Source organism: Petromyzon marinus, chromosome 74 (genome assembly GCF_048934315.1).
Source record: "Petromyzon marinus isolate PM22_M1 ecotype Great Lakes invasive population chromosome 74, UKy_Petmar_22M1.pri1.0, whole genome shotgun sequence".
Taxonomy (NCBI): Eukaryota; Metazoa; Chordata; class Hyperoartia; order Petromyzontiformes; family Petromyzontidae; genus Petromyzon; species Petromyzon marinus.
The window spans coordinates 7,203,865-7,230,017 of NC_133740.1; the positions used below are offsets into that span (position 1 = coordinate 7,203,865).

Here is a 26,153-nt window from a genome sequence, read left to right on the forward strand (position 1 = left end):
TCTATGAGTATGGGTGTCTGTGGGTCTGAGTATGGGTCTCTATGAGTATGGGTCTCTGTGGGTCTCTATAAGTATGGGTGTCTGTGGGTCTCTATGAGTATGGGTCTGAGTATGGGTCTCTGTGGGTATCTGTATGGGTCTCTGAGTATGGGTCTCTATTGGTTTCTATGAGTATGGGTCTCTGTGGGTTTCTATGAGTATGGGTCTCTGTGGGTCTCTATGAGTATGGGTGTCTGTGGGTCTATGAGTATGGGTCTCTATGAGCGTGGGTCTCTATAAGTATGGGTGTCTATGGGTCTCTATGAGTATGGGTCTGAGTATGGGTCTCTGTGGGTATCTGTGAGTATGGGTCTCTATGAGTATGGGTATCGACGAGTATGGGTCTCTGTGGGTCTCTATGAGTATAGGTCTCTACGAGTCTGTAGAAACACGTTTATAGTATTTGGCTGCTGCTCTCAATGTCCACGAAGATGATGGCGATAACAAGCCACTTTGGTCGAGCTGCGATAATTTTTTTGTGATGGCCAGGTGGGTCGCTTCTGAAAAACAACTACACGGGCAGCTCAGTCGGTGACTTACCTGGTAAAATAAAACTGGAGTAGATAGTTTCACAAATCACTCCCCCCCCACCCCACGACAAGAAGCACACAGCGCGAAGCAGGCGACACGTAGAGATGTCCTCCGTCTCAGTGGGAACTCTTTTAATGCGATGCCACGCCAAGTCAATTCGCGAGGATTTATACAATTCCTCCAGATAAAGAATTCTTAAAAACCAAAAAAAAAACACCCCCCCCACAAAATTCATCTCTCAACAACGGCAAAGACTCCCCCCCCCCTCCTCCTACTGACGTCACGGCCTCGGGGCACGGGGTCATGGACTCGGGCCTCGGGGTCACGGACTCGGGGTCACGGACTCGGGCCTCGGGGTCACGGACTCGGGCCCCGGGGTCACGGCTCGGGCCCCGGGGTCACGGACTCGGGCCCCGGGGTCACGGACTCGGGCCCCGGGGTCACGGACTCGGGGCACAGGGTCACGGACTCGGGGCACGGGGTCACGGACTCGGGCCCCGGGGTCACGGACTCGGGGCACGGGGTCACGGACTCGGGCCCCGGGGTCACGGACTAGGGCCTCGGGGTCACGGACTCGGGCCCCGGGGTCACGGACTCGGGGTCAAGGGGCCCGAGGCCTGCGGTCGCGGGCCCGGGGTCACGGACTCGAGACCCGAGGTCACGGACTGGGGCATTTATGGACGGCCCCAAAGACAAAGATCACCCGTGTAGCCTGAACAGACTGTTGGGGCAAGTGCTGTTAGCGAGCAGCACCTATGAAGGCCGGCACGACACACGAGTGGGTGGGTGACCAACACCACGCCCGGCCGCCTTTGTTTCCCCAGTGGCGATGTTTACACAACGCTCCAGGTACTCATTTGAGGCTGAGTCGACCTAGGGGAGGCCCAGGACCGGTTGCAGATACTCACGGCCAACTTAGCGTTGGCCGTGAGCGGGAATCGAACTTGGGCCGCCGGGTTCGTAACGCAGCATAGTGCTAACCGCTACACTACCACACACATATACAAAGATCCCCGTATAGCCTGAACAGACTGTTGAGGCAAGTGCTGTTAGCGAGCACCTATGAAGGCCGGCATATACACACACACATGCCCACATACACGCACGCGCACGCACACACACATGTACACACATACATACACACTTACATACACACACACACAACTGGCCAACCCCAGAAACTAAATGTCCCTAGGGGGGGAGGACATGCGGATTGCCTACGATGACCGCCTCATCATCATCACGGTGGCTAGGAGATGTTAACTACCTCGCCTGGTATACAGGAGGTCTGTGTCTCTCTCATCATCATCATCACGGTGGCTATGAGATGTTGACTACCTCGCCTGGTACACAGGACGTCTGTGTGTCTCTCTCATCATCATCACGGTGGCTAGGAGATGTTAACTACCTCGTCTGGTCTACAGGAGGTCGTGGGTTCGATCCCCAACCCTGACAACGCCTGATGCTGCTGCTGTATATTTGGAGTCTGCGTCTCTCTCTCATCATCATCATGGTGGCTATGAGATGTTAACTACCTCGCCTGGTCTACAGGAGGTCGTGGGTTCAGTCCCCGACCCTGACAACGCCTGCTGCTGCTGCTGTATATTTTGAGCCTGCGTCTCTCTCTCATCATCATCACGGTGGCTAGGAGATGTTAACTACCTTGCCTGGTCTACAGGAGGTCGTGGGTTCGATCCCGACCCTGACGATGCCTGCTGCTGCTGCTGTATATTTGGAGCCTGTGTCTCTCTCTCATCATCACGGTGGCTAGGAGATGTTAACTACCTCGCCTGGTCTACAGGAGGTCGTGGGTTCGATCCCCGACCCTGACAACGCCTGATGCTGCTGCTGTATATTTGGAGTCTGCGTGTCTCTCATCATCATCATCACGGTGGCTATGAGATATTAACTACCTCGCCTGGTCTACAGGAGGTCGTGGGTTCGGTCCCCGACCCTGACGATGCCTGCTGCTGCTGCTGTATATTTTGAGCCTGCGTCTCTCTCTCATCATCATCACGGTGGCTAGGAGATGTTAACTACCTCGCCTGGTCTACAGGAGGTCGTGGGTTCGATCCCCGACCATGACAACGCCTGATGCTGCTGCTGTATATTTGGAGTCTGCGTGTCTCTCATCATCATCATCACGGTGGCTAGGAGATGTTAACTACCTCGCCTGGTCTACAGGAGGTCGTGGGTTCGGTCCCCGACCCTGACGATGCCTGCTGCTGCTGGTGCTGTATATTTTGAGCCTGCGTCTCTCTCTCATCATCATCACGGTGGCTATGAGATGTTAACTACCTCGCCTGGTCTACAGGAGGTCGTGGGTTCGATCCCCGACCCTGACAACGCCTGCTGCTGCTGCTGTATATTTGGAGTCTGCGTCTCTCTCTCATCATCATCACGGTGGCTATGAGATGTTAACTACCTCGCCTGGTCTACAGGAGGTCGTGGGTTCGATCCCCTACCCTGACAACGCCTGCTGCTGCTGCTGTATATTTGGAGTCTGCGTCTCTCTCTCTCTCTCTCCCCGTGGTCGCGTGGATTTTTCTCCGGGGTCCTCCTCCAGGTTTTCTCCCCCCTGCACATTCAGAATCAACGTCACCACGCGTTTAGAGTCTTCGACTGCTGCGGTAAAAATGTCCACGCGATGACGACGATGATGATGACGACGATGATGATGACGACGATGATGACGACGACGATGATGACGACGATGATGATGACGATGACGATAAGCCACTTTGTGGAACTGTCATTTGGGATGGCCAGGTGGCTTCTGAAAAAAACGAGCTACACACAACTTCAGTGGGGGCACCTTCCCTCGGTGAAATAAACACCGTCAATAGTTTTTAGTTTAGCTTAAGCGGAAATATATATATGCGGCGGGGGTGGAGCGGGGGGTCGGTGTGCAGGGCGAGCGAGATCACGTTGGTTTTGTGTCACCGCGTGAGTCCGCTGTCAGTGGTAGGGGATGATTGCCGCTGTGTGGTCTAGCCTAGGGGCACCCCTAGCGGCAGCTGTCCCTGTGCGTGAGTCCGCTGTCAGTGGTAGGGGGTGATTGCCGCTGTGTGGTCTAGCCTAGGGGCACCCCTAGCGGCAGCTGTCCCTGTGTGTGAGACCGCTGTCAGTGGTAGGGGATGATTGCCGCTGTGTGGTCTAGCCTAGGGGCACCCCTAGTGGCAGCTGTCCCTGTGTGCGAGTCCGCTGACAGTGGTAGGGGATGATTGCCGCTGTGTGGTCTAGCCTAGGGGCACCCCTAGTGGCAGCTGTCCCTGTGTGCGAGTCCGCTGACAGTGGTAGGGGATGATTGCCGCTGTGTGGTCTAGCCTAGGGGCACCCCTAGCGGCAGCTGTCCCTGTGTGTGAGTCCGCTGTCAGTGGTAGGGGATGATTGCTGCTGTGTGGTCTAGCCTAGGGGCACCCCTAGTGGCAGCTGTCCCTGTGTGCGAGTCCGCTGTCAGTGGTAGGGGATGATTGCTGCTGTGTGGTCTAGCCTAGGGGCACCCCTAGTGGCAGCTGTCCCTGTGCGTGAGTCCGCTGTCAGTGGTAGGGGATGATTGCTGCTGTGTGGTCTAGCCTAGGGGCACCCCTAGTGGCAGCTGTCCCTGTGCGCGAGTCCGCTGCCACTCGTAGGGGGTGATTGCCGCTGTGTGGTCTAGCCTAGGGGCACCCCTAGTGGCAGCTGTCCCTGTGTGTGAGTCCGCTGTCAGTGGTAGGGGATGATTGCCGCTGTGTGGTCTAGCCTAGGGGCACCCCTAGCGGCAGCTGTGCCTGTGTGTGAGTCCGCTGACAGTCATAGGGATGATTGCCGCTGTGTGTTCTAGCCTAGGGGCACCCCTAGCGGCAGCTGTCCCTGTGTGTGAGTCTGCTGCCAGTCATAGGGATAATTGCTGCTGTGTGTTCTAGCCTAGGGGCACCCCTAGCGGCAGCTGTCCCTGTGTGTGAGTCTGCTGCCAGTCATAGGGATAATTGCTGCTGTGTGTTCTAGCCTAGGGGCACCCCTAGCGGCAGCTGTCCCTGTGTGTGAGTCTGCTGCCAGTCATAGGGATAATTGCCGCTGTGTGGTCTCGCCTAGGGGCACCCCTAGCGGCAGCTGCCCCTGTGCGCGGGCCCGCTGCCAGCAGTGGTGGGTGGAGCGTGGCTAGGTGCGAGCGGCAGGGTCACATCCGGTTGAGGGTCTGAAAGATGCGCGAGATCTGCAGCATGACAGGTCCGGTCTCCGGGTCGTTCATCCACTGGGCGCTGTTAACCGGGTTCTCGAGCATGTCCTCGAACGCTGCGCCCAACGCAAAGGCCAAAAAAACACGCGGTAAGCCCTTGCAACGGAACCCCGTTTGGGGGCAAGTGCTGTGAGCAAGTGCTGTAAGAGCAAGTGCTGTGAGCAAGTGCTGTGAGCAAGTGCTGTGAGCGAGTGCTGTGAGCGAGTGACTGTGAGCAAGTGCTGTAAGAGCAAGTGCTGTAAGAGCGAGTGCTGTGAGCAAGTGCTGTGAGCAAGTGCTGTGAGCAAGTGCTGTAAGAGCAAGTGCTGTGAGCAAGTGCTGTGAGAGCAAGTGCTGTGAGCAAGTGCTGTAAGAGCAAGTGCTGTAAGAGCAAGTGCTGTAAGAGCAAGTGCTGTGAGCGAGTGCTGTGAGCAAGTGCTGTGAGCAAGTGCTGTAAGAGCAAGTGACTGTGAGCAAGTGCTGTGAGCAAGTGCTGTGAGCAAGTGCTGTGAGCAAGTGCTGTAAGAGCAAGTGCTGTGAGCAAGTGCTGTGAGCAAGTGCTGTAAGAGCAAGTGCTGTGAGCAAGTGCTGTGAGAGCAAGTGCTGTGAGCAAGTGCTGTGAGCAAGTGCTGTAAGAGCAAGTGCTGTAAGAGCAAGTGCTGTGAGCAAGTGCTGTGAGCAAGTGCTGTAAGAGAAAGTGCTGTGAGCAAGTGCTGTGAGCAAGTGCTGTGAGAGCAAGTGCTGTGAGAGCAAGTGCTGTGAGCAAGTGCTGTGAGCGAGTGCTGTGAGCGAGTGCTGTGAGCGAGTGCTGTAAGAGCAAGTGCTGTGAGCAAGTGCTGTAAGAGCAAGTGCTGTGAGCAAGTGCTGTAAGAGCAAGTGCTGTGAGCAAGTGCTGTAAGAGCAAGTGCTGTAAGAGCAAGTGCTGTGAGCAAGTGCTGTGAGCAAGTGCTGTAAGAGCAAGTGCTGTAAGAGCAAGTGCTGTAAGAGCAAGTGCTGTGAGCAAGTGCTGTGAGAGCAAGTGCTGTAAGAGCAAGTGCTGTGAGCGAGTGCTGTGAGAGCAAGTGCTGTGAGCAAGTGCTGTAAGAGCGAGTGCTGTGAGCAAGTGCTGTAAGAGCAAGTGCTGTGTGAGCAAGTGCTGTGTGAGCAAGTGCTGTGAGAGCAAGTGCTGTGAGAGCAAGTGCTGTAAGAGCAAGTGCTGTGAGCAAGTGATGTGAGCACGTGCTGTGAGCAAGTGCTGTGAGCACGTGCTGTGAGCACGTGCTGTGAGCAAGTGCTGTGAGCACGTGCTGTGAGAGCGAGTGCTGTGAGCAAGTGCTGTAAGAGCAAGTGCTGTGAGCAAGTGCTGTAAGAGCAAGTGCTGTGAGCAAGTGCTGTAAGAGCAAGTGGCTGTGAGAGCAAGTGCTGTGAGCAAGTGCTGTGAGCAAGTGCTGTAAGAGCAAGTGACTGTGAGCGAGTGCTGTGAGCAAGTGCTGTGAGCAAGTGGCTGTGAGCAAGTGCTGTGTGAGCAAGTGCTGTAAGAGCAAGTGCTGTAAGCAAGTGCTGTAAGAGCAAGTGCTGTAAGAGCAAGTGGCTGTGAGCAAGTGCTGTGAGCAAGTGCTGTGAGCGAGCGGCAGCAGCGGCAGCGCCTATGAAGGCCGGCACAGTGGCACACACAGAGGGGGTGGGTGGCACTGTCAGCCAGCACGCACCCAACGCGCCCCCGGCCGGAAGAGGCAGGGAGTGAGCGGGGAGGTGCAGTGGCCGTACCGAGCAGGATCTTGGGCTTGGTGAGTCCCAGCTGCACCACGGGGTTCTCCAGGATGGCCTGAAGCAGCGGGCTGCCGGGGGACAGGCCTCCCTCGCCGCCCTCGGAGGACGCGCCAGCACGCTCCCCCAGCAGCCACTCGCACTGCGCGCGCACGCAGCACGCACACGTACACGTACACACACACATGTACACACACACACGTACACACACACACACACGTACACACACACACACGTACACAGCACGAACACATGTACACACACACACGTACGTACACACATCACACATACACACACACACAGCACATACACACACAGCGCACACACACACACACACAGCACGCACACACGTACACACACACTCGTACACAGCACGCACACACGTACACACACACTCGTACACATCACGCACACACAGCACACACGCACACACACACGTACACACATCACACATACACACACACAGCACATACACGCACACCACACACACACAGCACACACACACACACACTCGTACACAGCACGCACACACGTACACACACACACACGTACACACACACACTCGTACACAGCACACACACACACAGCACACACACACACACACCACACATACACGCACACCACACACACACGTACACAGCACGCACACACACATGTATAGCACACACAGCACACATACACACACATACACAGCACGCACACACACACAGCGCACACACACAGCACACACACGTACACACGTACACACACACACGTACACACATACACGTACACAGCACGGACACACACAGCACACATACACGCACACCACACACACATGTACACAGCGCGCACACACACTCGTACACAGCACGCACACACGTACACACACACACTCGTACACAGCACACACACACACAGCACACACACACACCACACATACACGCACACCACACACACACGTACACAGCACGCACACACACACGTACAGCGCACACACACACAGCGCACACACACACGTACACACACACACGTACACAGCACGCACACACACAGCGCACACACACACACGTACACACACACACACGTACACAGCACGCACACGCGCACCACACACACACGTACACAGCGTGCACACACACATGTACACAGCACGCACACACACACACAGCGCACACACACAGCACACACAGCGCATACACACAGCGCACACACACAGCACACACACAGCACACACACACACCACACATACACCACACACACACAGCACGCACACACACACAGCGCACACACACAACACACACACACGCACGTACACACACACACGTACAGAGTGCGCACACAGACACGTACAGCGTGCACACAGCGCACACACACACACACACAGCGCACACACACACAGCACACACACAGGACGCACACACATGCACAGCACACACACACACACAGCGCACACACAGCACACACACAGCACACAACACACAAGACAGTGTGAATCAGGCAGCCACTCACACTCAGCACACACACACGTACACAGTGTGCGGCACACACGTACACAGCACGCACACAGCACACACAGCGTGCACAAAGCACACACACACAGCACACACAGCACACACACAGCACACCACACACACACCACACACACCACACATACACACAGCACACCACACACACACCACACACACCACACACACAGCACACACACACATCACACACCACACACACACAGCACACACACACAGCACACACACACCACACCCACACCACACACCACACACCACACACTCACACCCCCACCACACACACACACAGCACACACCACACACCCCCACCACACACACACAAAGCCCCACCACACCACACACAGCACACACAGCACACACACACACACACACCACACCACACACACCACACACACCGCACACACACACCACACACACACCACACACACCACACCACACACACACACCGCACACACACCACACACCCCCACCATACACACACACACACCACACAGCCCCACCACACACACAGCCCCACCACACACACCACACACACACACCCCCACCACACACACACACAGCACACACCACACACACACCACACACACACCACACAGCCCCACCACACATACACACACCACACACACCACACACCACACACACACCACACACACCACAGCAGCAGCAGCACTCACAGCGGCCTCCTGGTTGTTGCCGTTGACTCGCAGCGCCTCCACGATGTCCTTCTCCTCAAAGCCCATCTCCAGCAGCGCAGCCAGCGCCTGCCTCGCACAGACAAAGCCAGCAGCACCCCCCGTCGGCAACAGCCACCCACCCTGCGAGCGTCGCTACGAGATGTTGGCTACCTCGCCTGGTCTACAGGAGGTCTGTGTATCTCTCTCATCATCATCATCACGGTGGCTATGAGATGTTGACTACCTCGCCTGGTACACAGGAGGTCTGTGTCTCTCTCTCTCATCATCATCATCACGGTGGCTATGAGATGTTGACTACCTCGCCTGGTCTACAGGAGGTCTGTGTGTGTCTCTCATCATCATCATCACGGTGGCTATGAGATGTTGACTACCTCGCCTGGTACACAGGAGGTCTGTGTCTCTCTCTCATCATCATCATCACGGTGGCTAGGAGATGTTAACTACCTCGCCTGGTACACAGGAGGTCTGTGTCTCTCTCTCATCATCATCATCATCATCACGGTGGCTATGAGATGTTAACTACCTCGCCTGGTCTACAGGAGGTCTGTGTCTCTCTCTCATCATCATCATTATCACGGTGGCTATGAGATGTTAACTACCTCGCCTGGTACACAGGAGGTCTGTGTCTCTCTCTCATCATCACGGTGGCTAGGAGATGTTAACTACCTCGCCTGGTCTACAGGAGGTCACGGGTTCCATCCCGACCCTGACGACGCCTGCTGCTGCTACTGCTGTATATTTGGAGTTTGCGTGTCTCTCATCATCATCATCATCATCACGGTGGCTATGAGATGTTAACTACCTCGCCTGGTATACAGGAGGTCTGTGCCTCTCTCATCATCATCATCACGGTGGCTATGCGATGTTAACTACCTCGCCTGGTCTACAGGAGGTCGCGGGTTCCGATCCCAGTTGCGGCGGTTGATGCGGCTGCTGTGGCAGCGGTGGTTGCTGTGGTTGAGGTGGTCCGTATGCATTTTGAACTTCTTTCACACTGTACGTAGCCACCTGCGCTCATCCCTGGCGCTGGGTTGCGGTGGTTGCGGTGGTTGCCGTGGTTGCGGTGGTTGCCGTGGTTGCGGTGGTTGCCGTGGTTGCGGTGGTTGCCGTGGTTGCGGGAGCTGCTGCGGTTGCGCCGTGCTTGCACTCACCATCGGGTCCGGCCGGAACTCGCGCCGGCGCCGGATCCGGCGGAACACCTCCGTGAGGTCGTCCGGGGTCGCGACCTCTCCCTGGGCCCCGCTTGCCCCGCCCCTCGGTGACCGAGGGGCCGCCGCCGCCGCCGCCGCCGCCGCCGGGGAGGCCGCCGGGGGGCGCGGCAGCCACGGGGCCGTCGCCGGAGCCGCCGGCGCCGTGACCGCCGGGGCAGAGGAGGTGGCGGAGGAGGCGGTGGAGGTGGTGGTGGCGGAGGAGGTGGAGGAGGTGGAGGAGGTGGTGGCGGCCGCCGTTGAGTCGTGCTCGTGCTCAATGAGCCACTCCATCGCGCGCGTCACCGACATGCTGGGAGGGTGGGTGGGGCAAGTGGGTGGGTGGGTGGGGGTGGGTGAGGGTGGGTGAGGGTGGTGGGGCAAGTGGGTGGGTGGGGGTGGGTGGGTGAGGGTGGGTGGGTGAGGGTGGGAGGGTGGGTGGGTGAGGGTGGGTGGGTGAGGGTGGGTGGGTGGGTGAGGGTGGGTGGGTGAGGGTGGGTGGGTGAGGGTGGGAGGGTGGGTGGGTGAGGGTGGGTGGGTGAGGGTGGGTGGGTGAGGGTGGGTGGGTGAGGGTGGGAGGGTGGGTAGGTGGGTGAGGGTGGGTGGGTGAGGGTGGGTGGGTGAGGGTGGGTGGGTGAGGGTGGGAGGGTGGGTGGGGGGTGAGGGTGGGAGGGTGGGGGGGTGAGGGTGGGAGGGTGGGTGGGTGAGGGTGGGTGAGGGTGGGTGGGTGAGGGTGGGTGGGAGGGTGGGTGGGAGGGTGGGTGGGTGAGGGTGGGTGGGAGGGTGGGTGGGTGGGTGAGGGTGGGTGGGTGAGGGTGGGTGGGGGGTGAGGGTGGGAGGGTGGGGGGGTGAGGGTGGGGGGGTGAGGGTGGGAGGGTGGGGGGGTGAGGGTGGGAGGGTGGGTGGGTGAGGGTGGGTGGGAGGGTGGGTGAGGGTGGGAGGGGTGGGGGGGGTAAGGGTGGGTGAGGGTGGGAGGGTGGGGGGGTGAGGGTGGGTGAGGGTGGGAGGGTGGGTGGGTGAGGGTGGGAGGGTGGGTGGGTGAGGGTGGGGCAAGTGGGTGGGTGAGGGTGGGTGGGTGAGGGTGGGGCAAGTGGATGGGTGGGTGAGGGTGGGTGGGTGAGGGTGGGTGGGTGAGGGGTGGTGTGAGGGTGGGTGAGGGTGAGTGGGTGAGGGTGGGTGGGTGGGTGAGTGTGGGTGGGTGAAAGTGGGTAGGTGGGTGAGGGTGGGTGGGTGGGGTGGGTGAGGGAGGGTGGGTGAGGGTGGGTGAGGGTGGGTGGGTGAGGGTGGGTGAGGGTGGGTGGGTGAGGGTGGGTGGGTGAGGGTGGGTGGGTGGGGGTGGGTGAGGGAGGGTGGGTGGGTGAGGGTGGGTGGGTGGGTGAGGGTGGTGGGTGAGGGTGGGTAGGTGGGTGAGGGTGGGTGGGTGAGGGTGGGTGGGTGGGTGAGGGTGGGTGAGGGTGGGTGAGGGTGGGTGGGTGAGGGTGGGTGGGTGAGGGTGGGAGGGTGGGTGTGGGTGGGTGAGGGTGGGTGGGTGAGGGTGGGTGAGGGTGGGTGAGGGAGGGTGAAGGTGGGTGGGTGAAGGTGGGTGAGGGTGGGTGGGTGAGGGTGGGTGGGTGGGGGTGGGTGAGGGAGGGTGGGTGGGTGAGGGTGGGTGGGTGGGTGGGTGAGGGTGGTGGGTGAGGGTGGGTAGGTGGGTGAGGGTGGGTGGGTGGGTGAGGGTGGGTGAGGGTGGGTGAGGGTGCGTGGGTGAGGGTGGGTGGGTGGGTGAGGGTGGGTGGGTGAGGGTGGGTGAGGGTGGGTGAGGGTGGGTGGGTGAGGGTGGGTGGGTGAGGGTGGGTGAGGGTGGGTGAGGGAGGGTGAAGGTGGGTGGGTGGGTGGGTGAGGGTGGTGGGTGAGGGTGGGTAGGTGGGTGAGGGTGGGTGGGTGAGGGTGGGTGGGTGAGGGTGGGTGGGTGAGGGTGGGTGAGGGTGGGTGAGGGAGGGTGGGTGGGTGAAGGTGGGTGAGGGAGGGTGGGTGAGGGTGGGTGGGTGAGTGGGTGAAGGTGGGTGAGGGTGGGTGGGTGAAGGTGGGTGAGGGTGGGTGGGTGAAGGTGGGTGAAGGTGGGTGAGGGTGGGTGGGTGGGTGAAGGTGGGTGAGGGTGGGTGGGTGGGTGAAGGTGGGTGAGGGTGGGTGGGTGGGTGAAGGTGGGTGAGGGTGGGTGGGTGAAGGTGGGTGAGGGTGGGTGGGTGGGTGAAGGTGGGTGAAGGTGGGTGAAGGTGGGTGAGGGTGGTGGGTGGGTGAAGGTGGGTGAGGGTGGGTGGGTGAGGGTGGGTGGGTGAGGGTGGGTGGGTGAGGGTGGGTGGGTGAGGGTGGGTGGGTGGGGGTGGGTGGGGGTGGGTGGGTGAGGGTGGGTGGGTGGGGGTGGGGTGAGGGAGGGTGGGTGGGTGAGGGTGGGTAGGTGGGTGAGGGTGGGTGGGTGGGTGTGGGTGGGTGAGGGTGGGTGGGTGGGTGAGGGTGGGTGAGGGTGGGTGTGGGTGGGTGAGGGTGGGTGAGGGTGGGTGGGTGGGTGAGGGTGGGTGAGGGTGGGTGAGGGTGGGTGGGTGAGGGTGGGTGAGGGTGGGTGAGGGTGGGAGGGTGGGTGGGTGGGTGAGGTGGTGGGTGAGGGTGGGTGAGGGAGGGTGAAGGTGGGTGGGTGGGTGGGTGAGGGGTGGTGGGTGAGGGTGGGTAGGTGGGTGAGGGTGGGTGGGTGGTGGGTGAAGGTGGGTGGGTGGGTGAGGGTGGGTGGGTGGGTGAGGGTGGGTGAGGGTGGGTGAGGGTGGGTGAGGGTGGGTGAGGGTGGGTGGGTGAGGGTGGGTGGGTGAGGGTGGGTGAGGGTGGGTGGGTGGGTGAGGGTGGGTGGGTGGGTGGGTGAGGGTGGGTGGGTGGGTGGGTGGGTGAGGGTGGGTGGGTGGGTGAGGGTGGGTGGGTGAGGGTGGGTGGGTGGGTGAGGGTGGGTGGGTGAGGGTGGGTGAGGGTGGGAGGGTGGGTGGGTGGGTGAGGTTGGGTGGGTGAGGGTGGGTGAGGGTGGGTGAGGGAGGGTGGGTGGGTGAAGGTGGGTGAGGGAGGGTGGGTGAGGGTGGGTGGGTGAGTGGGTGAAGGTGGGTGAGGGTGGGTGGGTGAGTGGGTGAAGGTGGGTGAGGGTGGGTGGGTGAAGGTGGGTGAGGGTGGGTGAAGGTGGGTGGGTGGGTGAAGGTGGGGAGTGGGGTGAAGGTGGGTGAGGGTGGGTGGGTGAGGGTGGGTGGGTGGGTGAAGGTGGGTGAGGGTGGGTGGGTGGGTGAAGGTGGGTGAGGGTGGGTGGGTGGGTGAAGGTGGGTGAGGGTGGGTGGGTGGGTGAAGGTGGGTGAGGGTGGGTGGGTGGGTGAGGGTGGGTGGGTGGGTGAAGGTGGGTGAGGGTGGGTGGGTGGGTGAAGGTGGGTGAGGGTGGGTGGGTGGGTGAAGGTGGGTGAGCGTGGGTGGGTGGGTGAAGGTGGGTGAGGGTGGGTGGGTGGGTGAAGGTGGGTGAGGGTGGGTGGGTGGGTGAAGTGGGTGAGGGTGGGTGGGGGTGAAGGTGGGTGGGTGGGTGGGTGAAGGTGGGTGAGGGTGGGTGAAGGTGGGTGAAGGTGGGTGAAGGTGGGTGAGGGTGGGTGAAGGTGGGTGGGTGAAGGTGGGTGAAGGTGGGTGAGGGTGGGTGGGTGAGGGTGGGTGGGTGGGTGAGGGTGGGTGGGTGAGGGTGGGTGGGTGAAGGTGGGTGAGGGTGGGTGGGTGAGGGTGGGTGAGGGTGGGTGGGTGAGTGGGTGGGTGAGCGGGTTAGCGTGAGTGGGTGAATGGGTGAGAGTGCGGATGGGCGAGTGGGCGGCTGACACGGTGAGTGACAGAGTGAGTGAGCTGTGTGAGCGAGCAAGTGAGGGCTGAGCAGGGGTGAGGTTTGCTCTGTGCGAGCGAGCGTGAGCGAGTGTGAGCGAGCACGCGCCCACTCGTTGGCATGTGAGCGAGCGAGTGAGCGAACGTGAGTGAGTTTGAGCGAGTGTGAGCGAGTGTGAGTGAGCGAGCGTGAGCGAGCGTGAGCGAGTGTGAGCGAGCGTGAGCGAGTGTGAGCGAGCGAGCGTGAGCGAGCGTGAGCGAGTGTGAGCGAGCGAGCGTGAGCGAGCGTGAGCGAGTGTGAGCGAGCGTGAGCGAGTGTGAGCGAGCGAGCGTGAGCGAGCGTGAGCGAGTGTGAGCGAGCGTGAGCGAGTGTGAGCGAGCGAGCGTGAGCGAGCGTGAGCGAGTGTGAGCGAGCGAGCGTGAGCGAGTATGGGCGCGTGTGCACCCACACGTTGGCATGTGAGTGAGCGAGTGTGAGCGAGTGTGAGCGAGCGTGAGCGAGTGAGTGTGAGCGAGTGTGAGCGAGTGTGAGCGAGCGTGAGCGAGTGTGAGCGAGTGAGTGTGAGCGAGTGTGAGCGAGTATGGGCGCGTGTGCACCCACACGTTGGCATGTGAGTGAGCGAGCGTGAGCGAGTGTGAGCGAGCGAGTGTGAGCGAGTGTGAGCGAGTGTGAGCGAGCGTGAGCGAGTGTGAGCGAGCGAGTGTGAGCGTGAGCGAGCGTGAGCGAGTGTGAGCGAGCGTGAGCGAGTGTGAGTGTGAGCGAGTGTGAGCGAGTGTGAGCGTGAGCGAGTGTGAGCGTGAGCGAGTGTGAGCGAGCGAGTGTGAGCGAGTGTGAGCGAGTGTGAGTGTGAGCGAGTGTGAGCGAGTGTGAGCGTGAGCGAGTGTGAGCGTGAGCGAGTGTGAGCGAGCGAGCGTGAGCGAGCGAGTGTGAGCGAGCGTGAGCGAGTGTGAGTGTGAGCGAGTGTGAGCGAGTGTGAGTGTGAGCGAGTGTGAGCGAGTGTGAGTGTGAGCGAGTGTGAGCGAGCGAGTGTGAGTGTGAGCGAGTGTGAGCGAGCGAGCGTGAGCGAGTGTGAGCGAGCGAGTGTGAGTGTGAGCGAGTGTGAGCGAGCGTGAGCGAGTGTGAGCGTGAGCGAGTGTGAGCGAGTATGAGCGTGAGCGAGTATGAGCGTGAGCGAGTGTGAGCGAGCGAGTGTGAGCGAGTGTGAGCGAGCGAGTGTGAGTGTGAGCGAGTGTGAGCGAGTGAGTGTGAGCGAGTGTGAGCGAGTGTGAGCGAGCGAGTGTGAGTGTGAGCGAGTGTGAGTGAGCGAGTGTGAGCGAGTGTGAGTGAGCGAGCGTGAGCGAGTGTGAGCGAGCGAGTGTGAGTGAGCGAGTGTGAGCGAGTGTGAGCGAGTGTGAGCGAGCGTGTGTGAGTGTGAGCGAGCGTGAGCGAGTGTGAGCGAGCGAGTGTGAGCGAGTGTGAGCGAGTGAGTGTGAGTGTGAGCGAGTGTGAGCGAGTGTGAGCGAGCGAGTGTGAGCGAGCGAGTGTGAGTGTGAGCGAGTGTGAGCGAGCGAGTGAGCGAGCGAGTGTGAGCGAGCGAGTGTGAGTGTGAGCGAGTGTGAGCGAGCGAGTGAGCGAGTGTGAGCGAGTGTGAGCGAGTGTGAGCGAGCGAGTGTGAGCGAGTGTGAGCGAGCGTGAGTGTGAGCGAGTGTGAGCGAGCGAGTGTGAGTGTGAGCGAGTGTGAGCGAGCGAGTGTGAGTGTGAGCGAGTGTGAGCGAGTGTGAGTGTGAGCGAGTGTGAGCGAGCGAGTGTGAGCGAGTGTGAGCGAGTGTGAGCGAGCGAGTGTGAGCGAGTGTGAGCGAGCGTGAGTGTGAGCGAGTGTGAGCGAGCGAGTGTGAGTGTGAGCGAGTGTGAGCGAGCGAGTGTGAGTGTGAGCGAGTGTGAGCGAGTGTGAGTGTGAGCGAGTGTGAGCGAGCGAGTGTGAGCGAGTGTGAGCGAGCGAGTGTGAGCGAGTGTGAGCGAGTGTGAGTGAGCGAGTGTGAGCGAGTGTGAGCGAGTGTGAGCGAGTGAGTGTGAGCGAGTGTGAGCGAGTGTGAGCGAGCGAGTGTGAGTGTGAGCGAGTGTGAGCGAGCGAGTGTGAGCGAGTATGAGCGAGCGAGTGTGAGCGAGTGTGAGCGAGTATGAGTGAGCGAGTGTGAGCGAGTGTGAGCGAGTATGAGTGAGCGAGTGTGAGCGAGTGTGAGCGAGTGTGAGTGAGCGAGTGTGAGCGAGTGTGAGTGTGAGCGAGTGTGAGCGAGTGTGAGTGTGAGCGAGTGTGAGCGAGCGAGTGTGAGCGAGTGTGAGCGAGCGAGTGTGAGCGAGTGTGAGCGAGTGTGAGTGAGCGAGTGTGAGCGAGTGTGAGCGAGTGTGAGCGAGTGTGAGCGAGTGAGTGTGAGCGAGTGTGAGCGAGTGTGAGCGAGCGAGTGTGAGTGTGAGCGAGTGTGAGCGAGCGAGTGTGAGCGAGTATGAGCGAGCGAGTGTGAGCGAGTGTGAGCGAGTATGAGTGAGCGAGTGTGAGCGAGTGTGAGCGAGTATGAGTGAGCGAGTGTGAGCGAGTATGAGTGAGCGAGCGTGAGCGAGTATGAGCGAGCGAGTGTGAGTGTGAGCGAGTGTGAGCGAGTGTGAGCGAGTGTGAGCGAGCGAGTGTGCACCCACTCGTTGGTGTGCAGCGCCACGCTGGCACGGCTCTCTGAGAAGCCCATCTCCAGCAGCTGCGTCAGCGCCCCCTCCACCTCGGCCGGCCGCTCCGCCTCCACATCCTCGTCCAGCATGGCTGCAGACACACACAAAGACAAAGATCCCCCGGGTAGCCTTCAACAGACTGCAGGGGCAAGTGCTGTTAGCACTGCACACACACAAAAACAAAGATCCCCAGGGTAGCCTTCAACAGACTGCAGGGGCAAGTGCTGAAGCAACTACACACACACAAAGACCCCCCGGGTAGCCTTCAACAGACTGCTGGGGCAAGTGCTGTTAGCACTGCACACACAGCAAAGGCAAAGATCCCCCGTGTAGCCTTCAACAGACTGCAGGGGCAAGTGCTGTTAGCACTGCACACACACAAAGACAAAGATCCCCAGGGTAGCCTTCAACAGAGTGCAGGGGCAAGTGCTGTTAGCACTGCACACACAGCAAAGGCAAAGATCCCCCGTGTAGCCTTCAACATACTGCAGGGGCAAGTGCTGTTAGCACTGCACACACACAAAGACAAAGATCCCCCGTGTAGCCTTCAACAGACTGCAGGGGCAAGTGCCGTTAGCACTGCACACACAGCAAAGGCAAAGATCCCCCGTGTAGCCTTCAACATACTGCAGGGGCAAGTGCTGTTAGCACTGCACACACACAAAGACATAGATCCCCCGGGTAGCCTTCAACAGACTGCAGGGGCAAGTGCTGTTAGCACTACACACACACAAAGACAAAGATCCCCCGGGTAGCCTTCAACAGACTGCAGGGGCAAGTGCTGTTAGCACTGCCAACACACAAAGACAAAGATCCCCCAGGTAGCCTTCAAAAGACTGCAGGGGCAAGTGCTGTTAGCACTACACACACACAAAGACAAAGGTCCCCCGTGTAGCCTTCAACAGACTGCAGGGGCAAGTGCTGTTAGCACTGCACACACAGCAAAGGCAAAGATCCCCCGTGTAGCCTTCAACATACTGCAGGGGCAAGTGCTGTTAGCACTGCACACACACAAAGACAAAGATCCCCCGGGTAGCCTTCAACAGACTGCAGCGGCAAGTGCTGTTAGCACTACACACACACAAAGGCAAAGATCCCCCGGGTAGCTTTCAACAGACTGCAGTGCCAAGTGCTGTTAGCACTGCACACACACAAAGACAAAGATCCCCAGGGTAGCCTTCAACAGAGTGCAGGGGCAAGTGCTGTTAGCACTGCCAACACACAAAGACAAAGATCCCCCAGGTAGCCTTCAAAAGACTGCAGGGGCAAGTGCTGTTAGCACTACACACACACAAAGACAAAGGTCCCCCGTGTAGCCTTCAACAGACTGCAGGGGCAAGTGCTGTTAGCACTGCACACACAGCAAAGGCAAAGATCCCCCGGGTAGCCTTCAACTGACTGCAGGGGCAAGTGCTGTTAGCACTGCCAACACACAAAGACAAAGATCCCCCAGGTAGCCTTCAAAAGACTGCAGGGGCAAGTGCTGTTAGCACTACACACACACAAAGACAAAGGTCCCCCGTGTAGCCTTCAACAGACTGCAGGGGCAAGTGCTGTTAGCACTGCACACACAGCAAAGGCAAAGATCCCCCGGGTAGCCTTCAACAGACTGCAGGGGCAAGTGCTGTTAGCACTACACACACAGCAAAGGCAAAGATCCCCCGTGTAGCCTTCAACATACTGCAGCGGCAAGTGCTGCTAGCACTGCACACACACAAAGATCCCCCGGGTAGCCTTCAACAGACTGCTGGGGCAAGTGCTGTTAGCACTGCACACACAGCAAAGGCAAAGATCCCCCGTGTAGCCTTCAACATACTGCAGTGGCAAGTGCTGTTAGCACTGCACACACACAAAAATCCCCCGGGTAGCCTTCAACAGACTGCTGGGGCAAGTGCTGTTAGCACTGCACACACAGCAAAGGCAAAGATCCCCCGGGTAGCCTTCAACAGATTGCAGGGGCAAGTGCTGTTAGCACTGCACACACACAAAGATTCCCCGGGTAGCCTTCAACAGACTGCAGGGGCAAGTGCTGTTAGCACTGCACACACACAAAGGCAAAGATCCCCCGGGTAGCCTTCAACAGACTGCAGGGGCAAATGCTGCTAGCACTCCACACACACAAAGATCCCCAGTGTAGCCTTCAACAGACTGCAGGGGCAAGTGCTGTTAGCGAGCACACTATGAAGGCCGAAACAGCACACGAGGGGGTGGATGGCCAGCACCACGCCCGACCGCCTTTGTCTCCACAGTGGCGATGTTTACTGCACACCGCCACCAGGTGCTCATTTTAAGGCTGAGTCGACCCAGGGGAGGCCCAGGACCGGTTCAGATAATCGTCACTTGGTGGTGTTGGCCGTGAGCGGGAATCGAACTCGGGCCGCCGGGTTCGTAGCGCTACCCGCTACTACACTACCGCTCACACGCAGACACACACACATGCACGCACGCACGTGGACGCACAGGCACGCACACACGCACGCACGCACGCACACAGGAGCTGTAGGAGCGAGTGTCACCCGGTGTATGCGTAAGTGAAGGGTGAATCAAGTGCTTTGTGCGAGCGATGTGTGGGCGAGCGAGCGGGCGAGCGTGCGTGGGTTGGCGTGGTAGTGTTGGCGAGTGTTGGCGAGTGTTGGCGAGTGTTGGCGAGTGTTGGCGAGGGTTCAGCGAGTGGTGAGTATCTGCGAGTGAGTGCCGGTGAGCGTTAGCGAGCGAGTGGCGAGTATTTAGCGAGTGGTGAGTTTTAGCGGGTGGTGAGTATTGGTGAGTGGTGAGTGAGTGGTGAGTGAGTGGTGAGTATTAGTGAGTGGTGAGTATTAGTGAGTGGCGAGTGAGTAGTGAGTAGTATTAGTGAGTGAGTAGTGAGTGGTGAGTATAAGTGAGTGGCGAGTGAGTGGTGAGTATTAGTGAGTGGTGAGTATTAGTGAGTGGTGAGTATTAGTGAGTGGCGAGTAGTGAGTGGTGAGTATTAGTGAGTGGTAAGTATTAGTGAGTGGTAATTATTCGTGAGTGGTATTAGTGAGTGGCGAGTGAGTATTGAGTGGTGAGTATTAGTGAGTGGCGAGTGAGTAGTGAGTGGTAATTATTAGTGAGTGGTGAGTGAGTAGCGAGTGGTAAGTATTAGTGAGTGGTGAGTGAGTGCTGTGTATAAGTGAGTGGCGAGTGAGTGGTGAGTATTAGTGAGTGGTGAGTATAAGTGAGTGGCGAGTGAGTGGTATTAGTGAGTGGTAAGTATTAGTGAGTGAGTGAGTGGTGAGTATTCGTGAGTGGTGAGTATTAGTGAGTGGTATTAGTGAGTGGCGAGTATTAGCGAGTGGTGAGTGAGTAGTGAGTAGCGAGTAATAGTGAGTGAGTGAGTAGTGAGTGGTGAGTATTAGTGAGTGGCGAGTGAGTGGTGAGTATTAGTGAGTGAGTAGTGAGTGGTGAGTATTAGTGAGTTGCGAGTGAGTAGTGAGTATTAGTGAGTGAGTAGTGAGTGGTGAGTATAAGTGAGTGGCGAGTGAGTGGTGAGTATTAGTGAGTGGTATTAGTGAGTGGTGAGTATTAGTGAGTGGTGAGTGAGTAGTGAGTGGTGAGTATTAGCGAGTGAGTGAGTCGTGAGAGGTGAGTATTCGTGAGTGGCGAGTGAGTGGTGCGTATTAGTGAGTGGCGAGTATTAGTGAGTGGTGAGTGAGTAGCGAGTATTAGCGAGTGAGTAGTGAGTGGTGAGTATTAGTGAGTGGCGAGTGAGTGGTATTAGTGAGTGGCGAGTATTAGCAAGTGGTGAGTGAGTAGTGAGCGGCGAGTATTAGCGAGTGGTGAGTATTAGTGAGTGGCGAGTATTAGCGAGTGAGTGAGTGGTGAGTATTCGTGAGTGGCGAGTGAGTGGCGAGTAGTGAGTATTAGTGAGTGGTGAGTATTAGTGAGTGGTGAGTATTAGTGAGTGGTGAGTATTAGTGAGTGGTGAGTATTAGTGAGTGGTGAGTATTAGCGAGTGAGTGAGTAGTGAGTGGTGAGTATTAGTGAGTGGCGAGTGAGTGATGAGTATTAGTGAGTGGTGAGTATTAGTGAGTGGCGAGTGAGTGATGAGTATTAGTGAGTGGTGAGTATTAGTGAGTGGCGAGTGAGTGATGAGTATTAGTGAGTGGTGAGTATTAGTGAGTGGCGAGTATTAGCGAGTGGTGAGTGAGTAGTGAGTGGTGAGTATTAGCGAGTGAGTGAGTGGTGAGTATTAGTGAGTGGCGAGTGAGTGATGAGTATTAGTGAGTGGTATTAGTGAGTGGTGAGTATTAGCGAGTGGTGAGTATTAGTGAGTGGCGAGTATTAGCGAGTGGTGAGTGAGTGGCGAGTATTAGCGAGTGAGTGAGTGGTGAGTATTAGTGAGTAGCGAGTGAGTGATGAGTATTAGTGAGTGGTGAGTATTAGTGAGTGGCGAGTATTAGCGAGTGGTGAGTGAGTGGCGAGTATTAGCGAGTGAGTGAGTGGTGAGTATTCGTGAGTGGCGAGTGAGTGGTGAGTATTAGTGAGTGGCGACTATTAGCGAGTTGTGAGTGAGTAGTGAGTGGCGAGCGAGTGATTTGCGAGCGAGTGGTGAGTGCTGGTGAGTGAGCGAGTGGGCGAGTGGGCGGGCGGGCGATTTGCGAGTGGCGGTGAGTGTTAGCGAGTGAGCGGCTAGTGCTGGCGAGTGGTGGGCGAGCGAGCGAACGAGCGGGTGACGGAGCGAGCGGGCGAGTGAGCGAGCGGGTGATGGAGCGAGCGGCTGATGGAGCGAGCGAGCGAGCGGGTGACGGAGCGAGCGAGCGGGTGATGGAGCGAGCGGGTGATGGAGCGAGTGGGTGATGGAGCGAGTGATGGAGCGAGCGAGTGAGCGAGCGGGTGATGGAGCGAGTGAGCGAGCGGGTGATGGAGCGAGCGAGCGAGCGGGTGATGGAGCGAGCGAGCGAGCGGGTGATGGAGCGAGCGGGTGATGGAGCGAGTGGGTGATGGAGCGAGTGATGGAGCGAGCGAGTGAGCGAGCGGGTGACGGAGCGAGTGAGCGAGCGAGCGGCTGATGGAGCGAGCGAGCGAGCGAGCGAGCGGGTGATGGAGCGAGCGGGTGACGGAGCGAGCGAGCGAGCGAGCGGGTGATGGAGCGAGCGAGCAGGTGATGGAGCGAGCGAGCGAGCGGGTGACGGAGCGAGTGAGCGAGCGGGTGACGGAGCGAGCGAGCGAGCGAGCGGCTGATGGGAGCGAGTGAGCGAGCGGGTGATGGAGCGAGCGGGCGAGCGGCTGATGGAGCGAGCGAGCGAGCGGGTGACGGAGCGAGCGAGCGAGCGAGCGAGCGGGTGATGGAGCGAGTGAACGAGCGGGTGATGGAGCGAGTGAGCGAGCGGGTGATGGAGCGAGTGAGCGAGCGAGTGATGGAGCGAGTGGGTGATGGAGCGAGTGAGCGAGCGGGTGATGGAGCGAGTGAGCGAGCGGGTGACGGAGCGAGCGGGTGATGGAGCGAGTGAGCGAGCGAGTGATGGAGCGAGTGGGTGATGGAGCGAGTGAGCGAGTGGTTGATGGAGCGAGTGAGCGAGCGAGTGATGGAGCGAGTGGGTGATGGAGCGAGTGAGCGAGCGGGTGACGGAGCGAGCGGGCGAGCGGGTGACGGAGCGAGTGAGCGAGCGGGTGACGGAGCGAGCGGGTGACGGAGCGAGTGAGCGAGCGGGTGACGGAGCGAGCGGGCGAGCGGGTGACGGAGCGAGCGAGCGAGTGGGTGACGGAGCGAGCGAGCGGGTGACGGAGCGAGCGAGCGAGCGGGTGACGGAGCGAGTGAGCGAGCGGGTGACGGAGCGAGCGGGCGAGCGGGTGACGGAGCGAGCGAGCGAGCGGGTGACGGAGCGAGCGAGCGGGTGACGGAGCGAGCGAGCGAGCGGGTGACGGAGCGAGCGAGCGAGCGGGTGACGGAGCGAGCGGGCGAGCGGGTGATGGAGCGAGTGAGCGAGCGGGTGATGGAGCGAGCGAGCGGGTGACGGAGCGAGTGAGCGAGCGGGTGATGGAGCGAGTGAGCGAGCGGGTGAGCGAGCGGGTGATGGAGCGAGCGGGTGATGGAGCGAGTGAGCGAGCGAGTGACGGAGCGAGTGAGCGAGCGGGTGATGGAGCGAGCGAGCGGGTGATGGAGCGAGCGAGCGAGCGGGTGATGGAGCGAGCGGGTGATGGAGCGAGTGGGTGATGGAGCGAGTGATGGAGCGAGCGAGTGAGCGAGCGGGTGATGGAGCGAGTGAGCGAGCGGGTGATGGAGCGAGTGAGCGAGCGGGTGATGGAGCGAGCGAGCGAGCGGGTGATGGAGCGAGCGGGTGATGGAGCGAGTGGGTGATGGAGCGAGTGATGGAGCGAGCGAGTGAGCGAGTGGGTGATGGAGCGAGTGAGCGAGCGGGTGATGGAGCGAGTGAGCGAGCGGGTGATGGAGCGAGTGAGCGAGCGAGTGATGGAGCGAGTGAGCGAGCGGATGATGGAGCGAGTGAGCGAGCGGGTGATGGAGCGAGTGAGCGAGCGAGTGATGGAGCGAGCGAGCGAGCGGGTGATGGAGCGAGCGAGCCGGTGATGGAGCGAGCGAGCGAGCGGGTGATGGAGCGAGTGATGGAGCGGGTGATGGAGCGAGCGGGCGAGCGGGTGATGGAGCGAGCGGGTGATGGAGCGAGTGGGTGATGGAGCGAGTGATGGAGCGAGCGGGTGATGGAGCGAGCGGGCGAGCGGGTGATGGAGCGAGCGGGTGATGGAGCGAGTGGGTGATGGAGCGAGTGATGGAGCGAGCGGGTGATGGAGCGAGCGAGCGAGCGGGTGATGGAGCGAGCGAGCGAGCGAGCGGGTGACGGAGCGAGTGAGCGAGCGAGTGATGGAGCGAGCGGGTGAGGGAGCGAGCGGGTGACGGAGCGAGTGACGGAGCGAGTGAGCGAGCGGGTGATGGAGCGAGCGAGCGAGTGATGGAGCGAGTGATGGAGTGAGCGAGCGAGTGACGGAGCGGGTGACGGAGCGAGCGAGCGAGCGGGTGATGGAGCGAGTGAGCGAGCGAGTGATGGAGCGAGTGATGGAGCGAGCGAGCGAGTGATGGAGCGAGTGATGGAGTGAGCGAGCGAGCGAGCGAGCGGCTGATGGAGCGAGCGGGTGATGGAGCGAGCGGGTGATGGAGCGAGCGGGCGAGCGGGTCATGGAGCGAGTGAGCGAGCGGCTGATGGAGCGAGCGGGTGAGGGAGCGAGCGGGTGACGGAGCGGGTGACGGAGCGAGTGAGCAAGCGAGTGATGGAGTGAGCGAGCGAGCGAGCGAGCGGGTGACGGAGCGAGTGAGCGAGCGAGTGATGGAGCGAGTGATGGAGCGAGCGCCGCACCGTTGGCGGTGCGGAACAAGTCGACCGCTTCGGGGTTCAGAGCGAGCAGCTTCTGCGCGACGTCGATGAGTGACACGAGGATCTTGCGCAGGTCCGTGTGGAACTGTGACGCACGCACACACACACACAGCAACAGACAAAGGTCCCCCGTGTAGCCTTCACAGACTGTCGGGGCAAGTGCTGTTAGCGAGCAGCAGCAGCGCCTGTGAAGGCTACCGGCACTGTGGGCACACGAGGTGGGTGGGGTGGCCAGCAACCACGCCCGGCCGCCTTTGTCTCCCCCAGTGCTGGCGATGTTTAACTACGCCACACCGGGTTTACTCGTTTGAGGCCGAGTCGACCTAGGGGTTGGAATGGGAACCGGTTGGGAGAGTCGTCACCGGCGGTGTTGGCCGTGAGCGGGAATCGAACTTGGGTTCGTAGCGCGGCGCTAACTGCTACCACCACCGCTCCTCGCACACGCACACACGCACACACACACACGCACACACACACGCTCACACGCTCACACACGCACACACGGAAGACAAAGACCACCCCCCCCCCCATCTACGGAGCCTTAACAGACTGTTGGGAACTGTTATGGGGAAAGCAATTGTCAGCGAGTAGCAGCAGCAGCAGCAACTATGAAGGCCCGGGAACCCAGGCGCACGCACGCAGAAACGCACGGAAAGCAACAACGGGAGGATGAGCAGGCGGAGTTGGGCGGAGCGTCACGCACACACGCACCGATCCCCGCCATTGGCCACTAAAGTGGCGGTGACGTCACCACGCCGCTCGTGCCGGGCCAGGTGCACTTTGAGGCTATCGCGTCGAAGTGTAGGAGGCTCGCTGACAGGTAGGTCACGGGACAGACCCCCAGCAGGTGCCGTGGGTTGGCCGACTGAGATGACCGGTAGATGCACAACCAGCTGTGACCCCCCCTACTGTGCCAGGCTAGGTGCAGGAGGTCACGGGACAGACCCAGAAGGTGCCGTGGGTTTCGCCGACTGAGATGACCGGCAGATGCACCACCAGCTGTAACCCCTGTGCCAGGCTAGGTGCAGGAGGTCACGGGACAGACCCCCAGCAGGTGCCGTGGGTTGGCCGACTGAGATGACCGATAGATGCACCACCAGCTGTGACCCCCCTACTGTGCCAGGCTAGGTGCAGGAGGTCACGAGACAGACCCAGCAGGTGCAACGGGTCGGCTGACTGAGATGAGTGGCTGATGCACCACCTGTGCCCCCGTCTGTACCAACTCGCTGCATTTTATCCGCCCAGCGCTCCGCTCGTTGTTGTGAGCGTCGCTCCTCTGCCCTCCGTTGCTGTCGGAGGGCGACTGCCTGCAACTGCCCAGTAGCAGCGTCCTCCATAAACGCACAAAGATCCCCCGTATAGCCTTAACAGACTGTAGGGGCAAGTGCTGGTAGCGAGCACCTATGAAGGCCGGAAGGGCACACGAGGGGGTGGGTGGCCAGCACCACGCCCGACCGCCTTTGTCTCCCTAAAGGCCATGTTTACTACACATCGCATCAGGTAGTCATTTAAGACTGAGTCGACCTAGGGGAGGCCCGGGACCGGTTCAGAGAATCGTCACCGGTGTTGGCCGTGAGCGGGAATCGAACCCGGGTCGCCAGGTTCGTAGCGCAGCGTAGCGCTACCCGCTACACTACCGCTCCCCCCGTAAACGCACACACACACACAGGCACGCACGCGGACACACACGCAGACAACAACAACAACAACAACAGGAGGAGGAACAGGCGGCCGCTCCTCACGTCACGGATGTTGGGGGGGGCGGTGGTGGTGCGCGACGCATTCCTCGCCCTCACGCCCGCCGTCGCCTGGACGATGGCATCACGATCCGGGGCCTTCTGCTCCGCCTTCCGCTACACACACACACGCACACGTTCACACACGCGCACGCACACACGCACGCACACACACACGTACGTGCACACGCACACGTGCACACACACGTACGTACGCACGTGCACACACGCACATACGTACGCACACACACGCACACACGTACGCGCACACACGTACGCACGTACACACGCGCACACACACGGCCACACACGCGCACACGCACACACACACACGTACGTACACACGCGTACACACACGCGCACACACACACGTACGTACACACGCGCACACACACGTGCACACACACACGTACGTACACACGTACGTACACACGTGCACACACACACGCACACACACGTACGTGCACACGCACGCACACACCCACGTAAGTACACACGCACACACGCACGCACACACGTTCACACACAAAAGACAAACAAAGACCCCCCCGTATAGCCTTAACAGACTGTAGGGGCAAGTGCTGTTAGCGAGCACCTATGAAGGCCGGAACGGTACA

At 59.9% G+C, this 26,153-nt stretch overlaps 1 protein-coding gene across 1 annotated transcript in view; it reads right to left on the minus strand.

The window, feature by feature from the left end:
* Positions 1-679: 679 nt before the first annotated feature.
* Positions 680-26,153, minus strand: part of UBAC1 (UBA domain containing 1) — a 36,835-nt gene continuing 11,361 nt past the window's right edge. Inside the window, exons 4-10 of the mRNA XM_076056033.1 lie at positions 25,543-25,653; positions 23,783-23,885; positions 16,428-16,545; positions 9,866-10,214; positions 8,694-8,780; positions 6,515-6,656; positions 680-4,845 (exon numbers count right to left, since the gene is read on the minus strand). Of these exons, the coding sequence (XP_075912148.1) occupies positions 4,730-4,845; positions 6,515-6,656; positions 8,694-8,780; positions 9,866-10,214; positions 16,428-16,545; positions 23,783-23,885; positions 25,543-25,653 (1,026 nt within the window). The 3' untranslated portion in view covers positions 680-4,729. The remainder of the gene's footprint in view (positions 4,846-6,514; positions 6,657-8,693; positions 8,781-9,865; positions 10,215-16,427; positions 16,546-23,782; positions 23,886-25,542; positions 25,654-26,153) is intronic.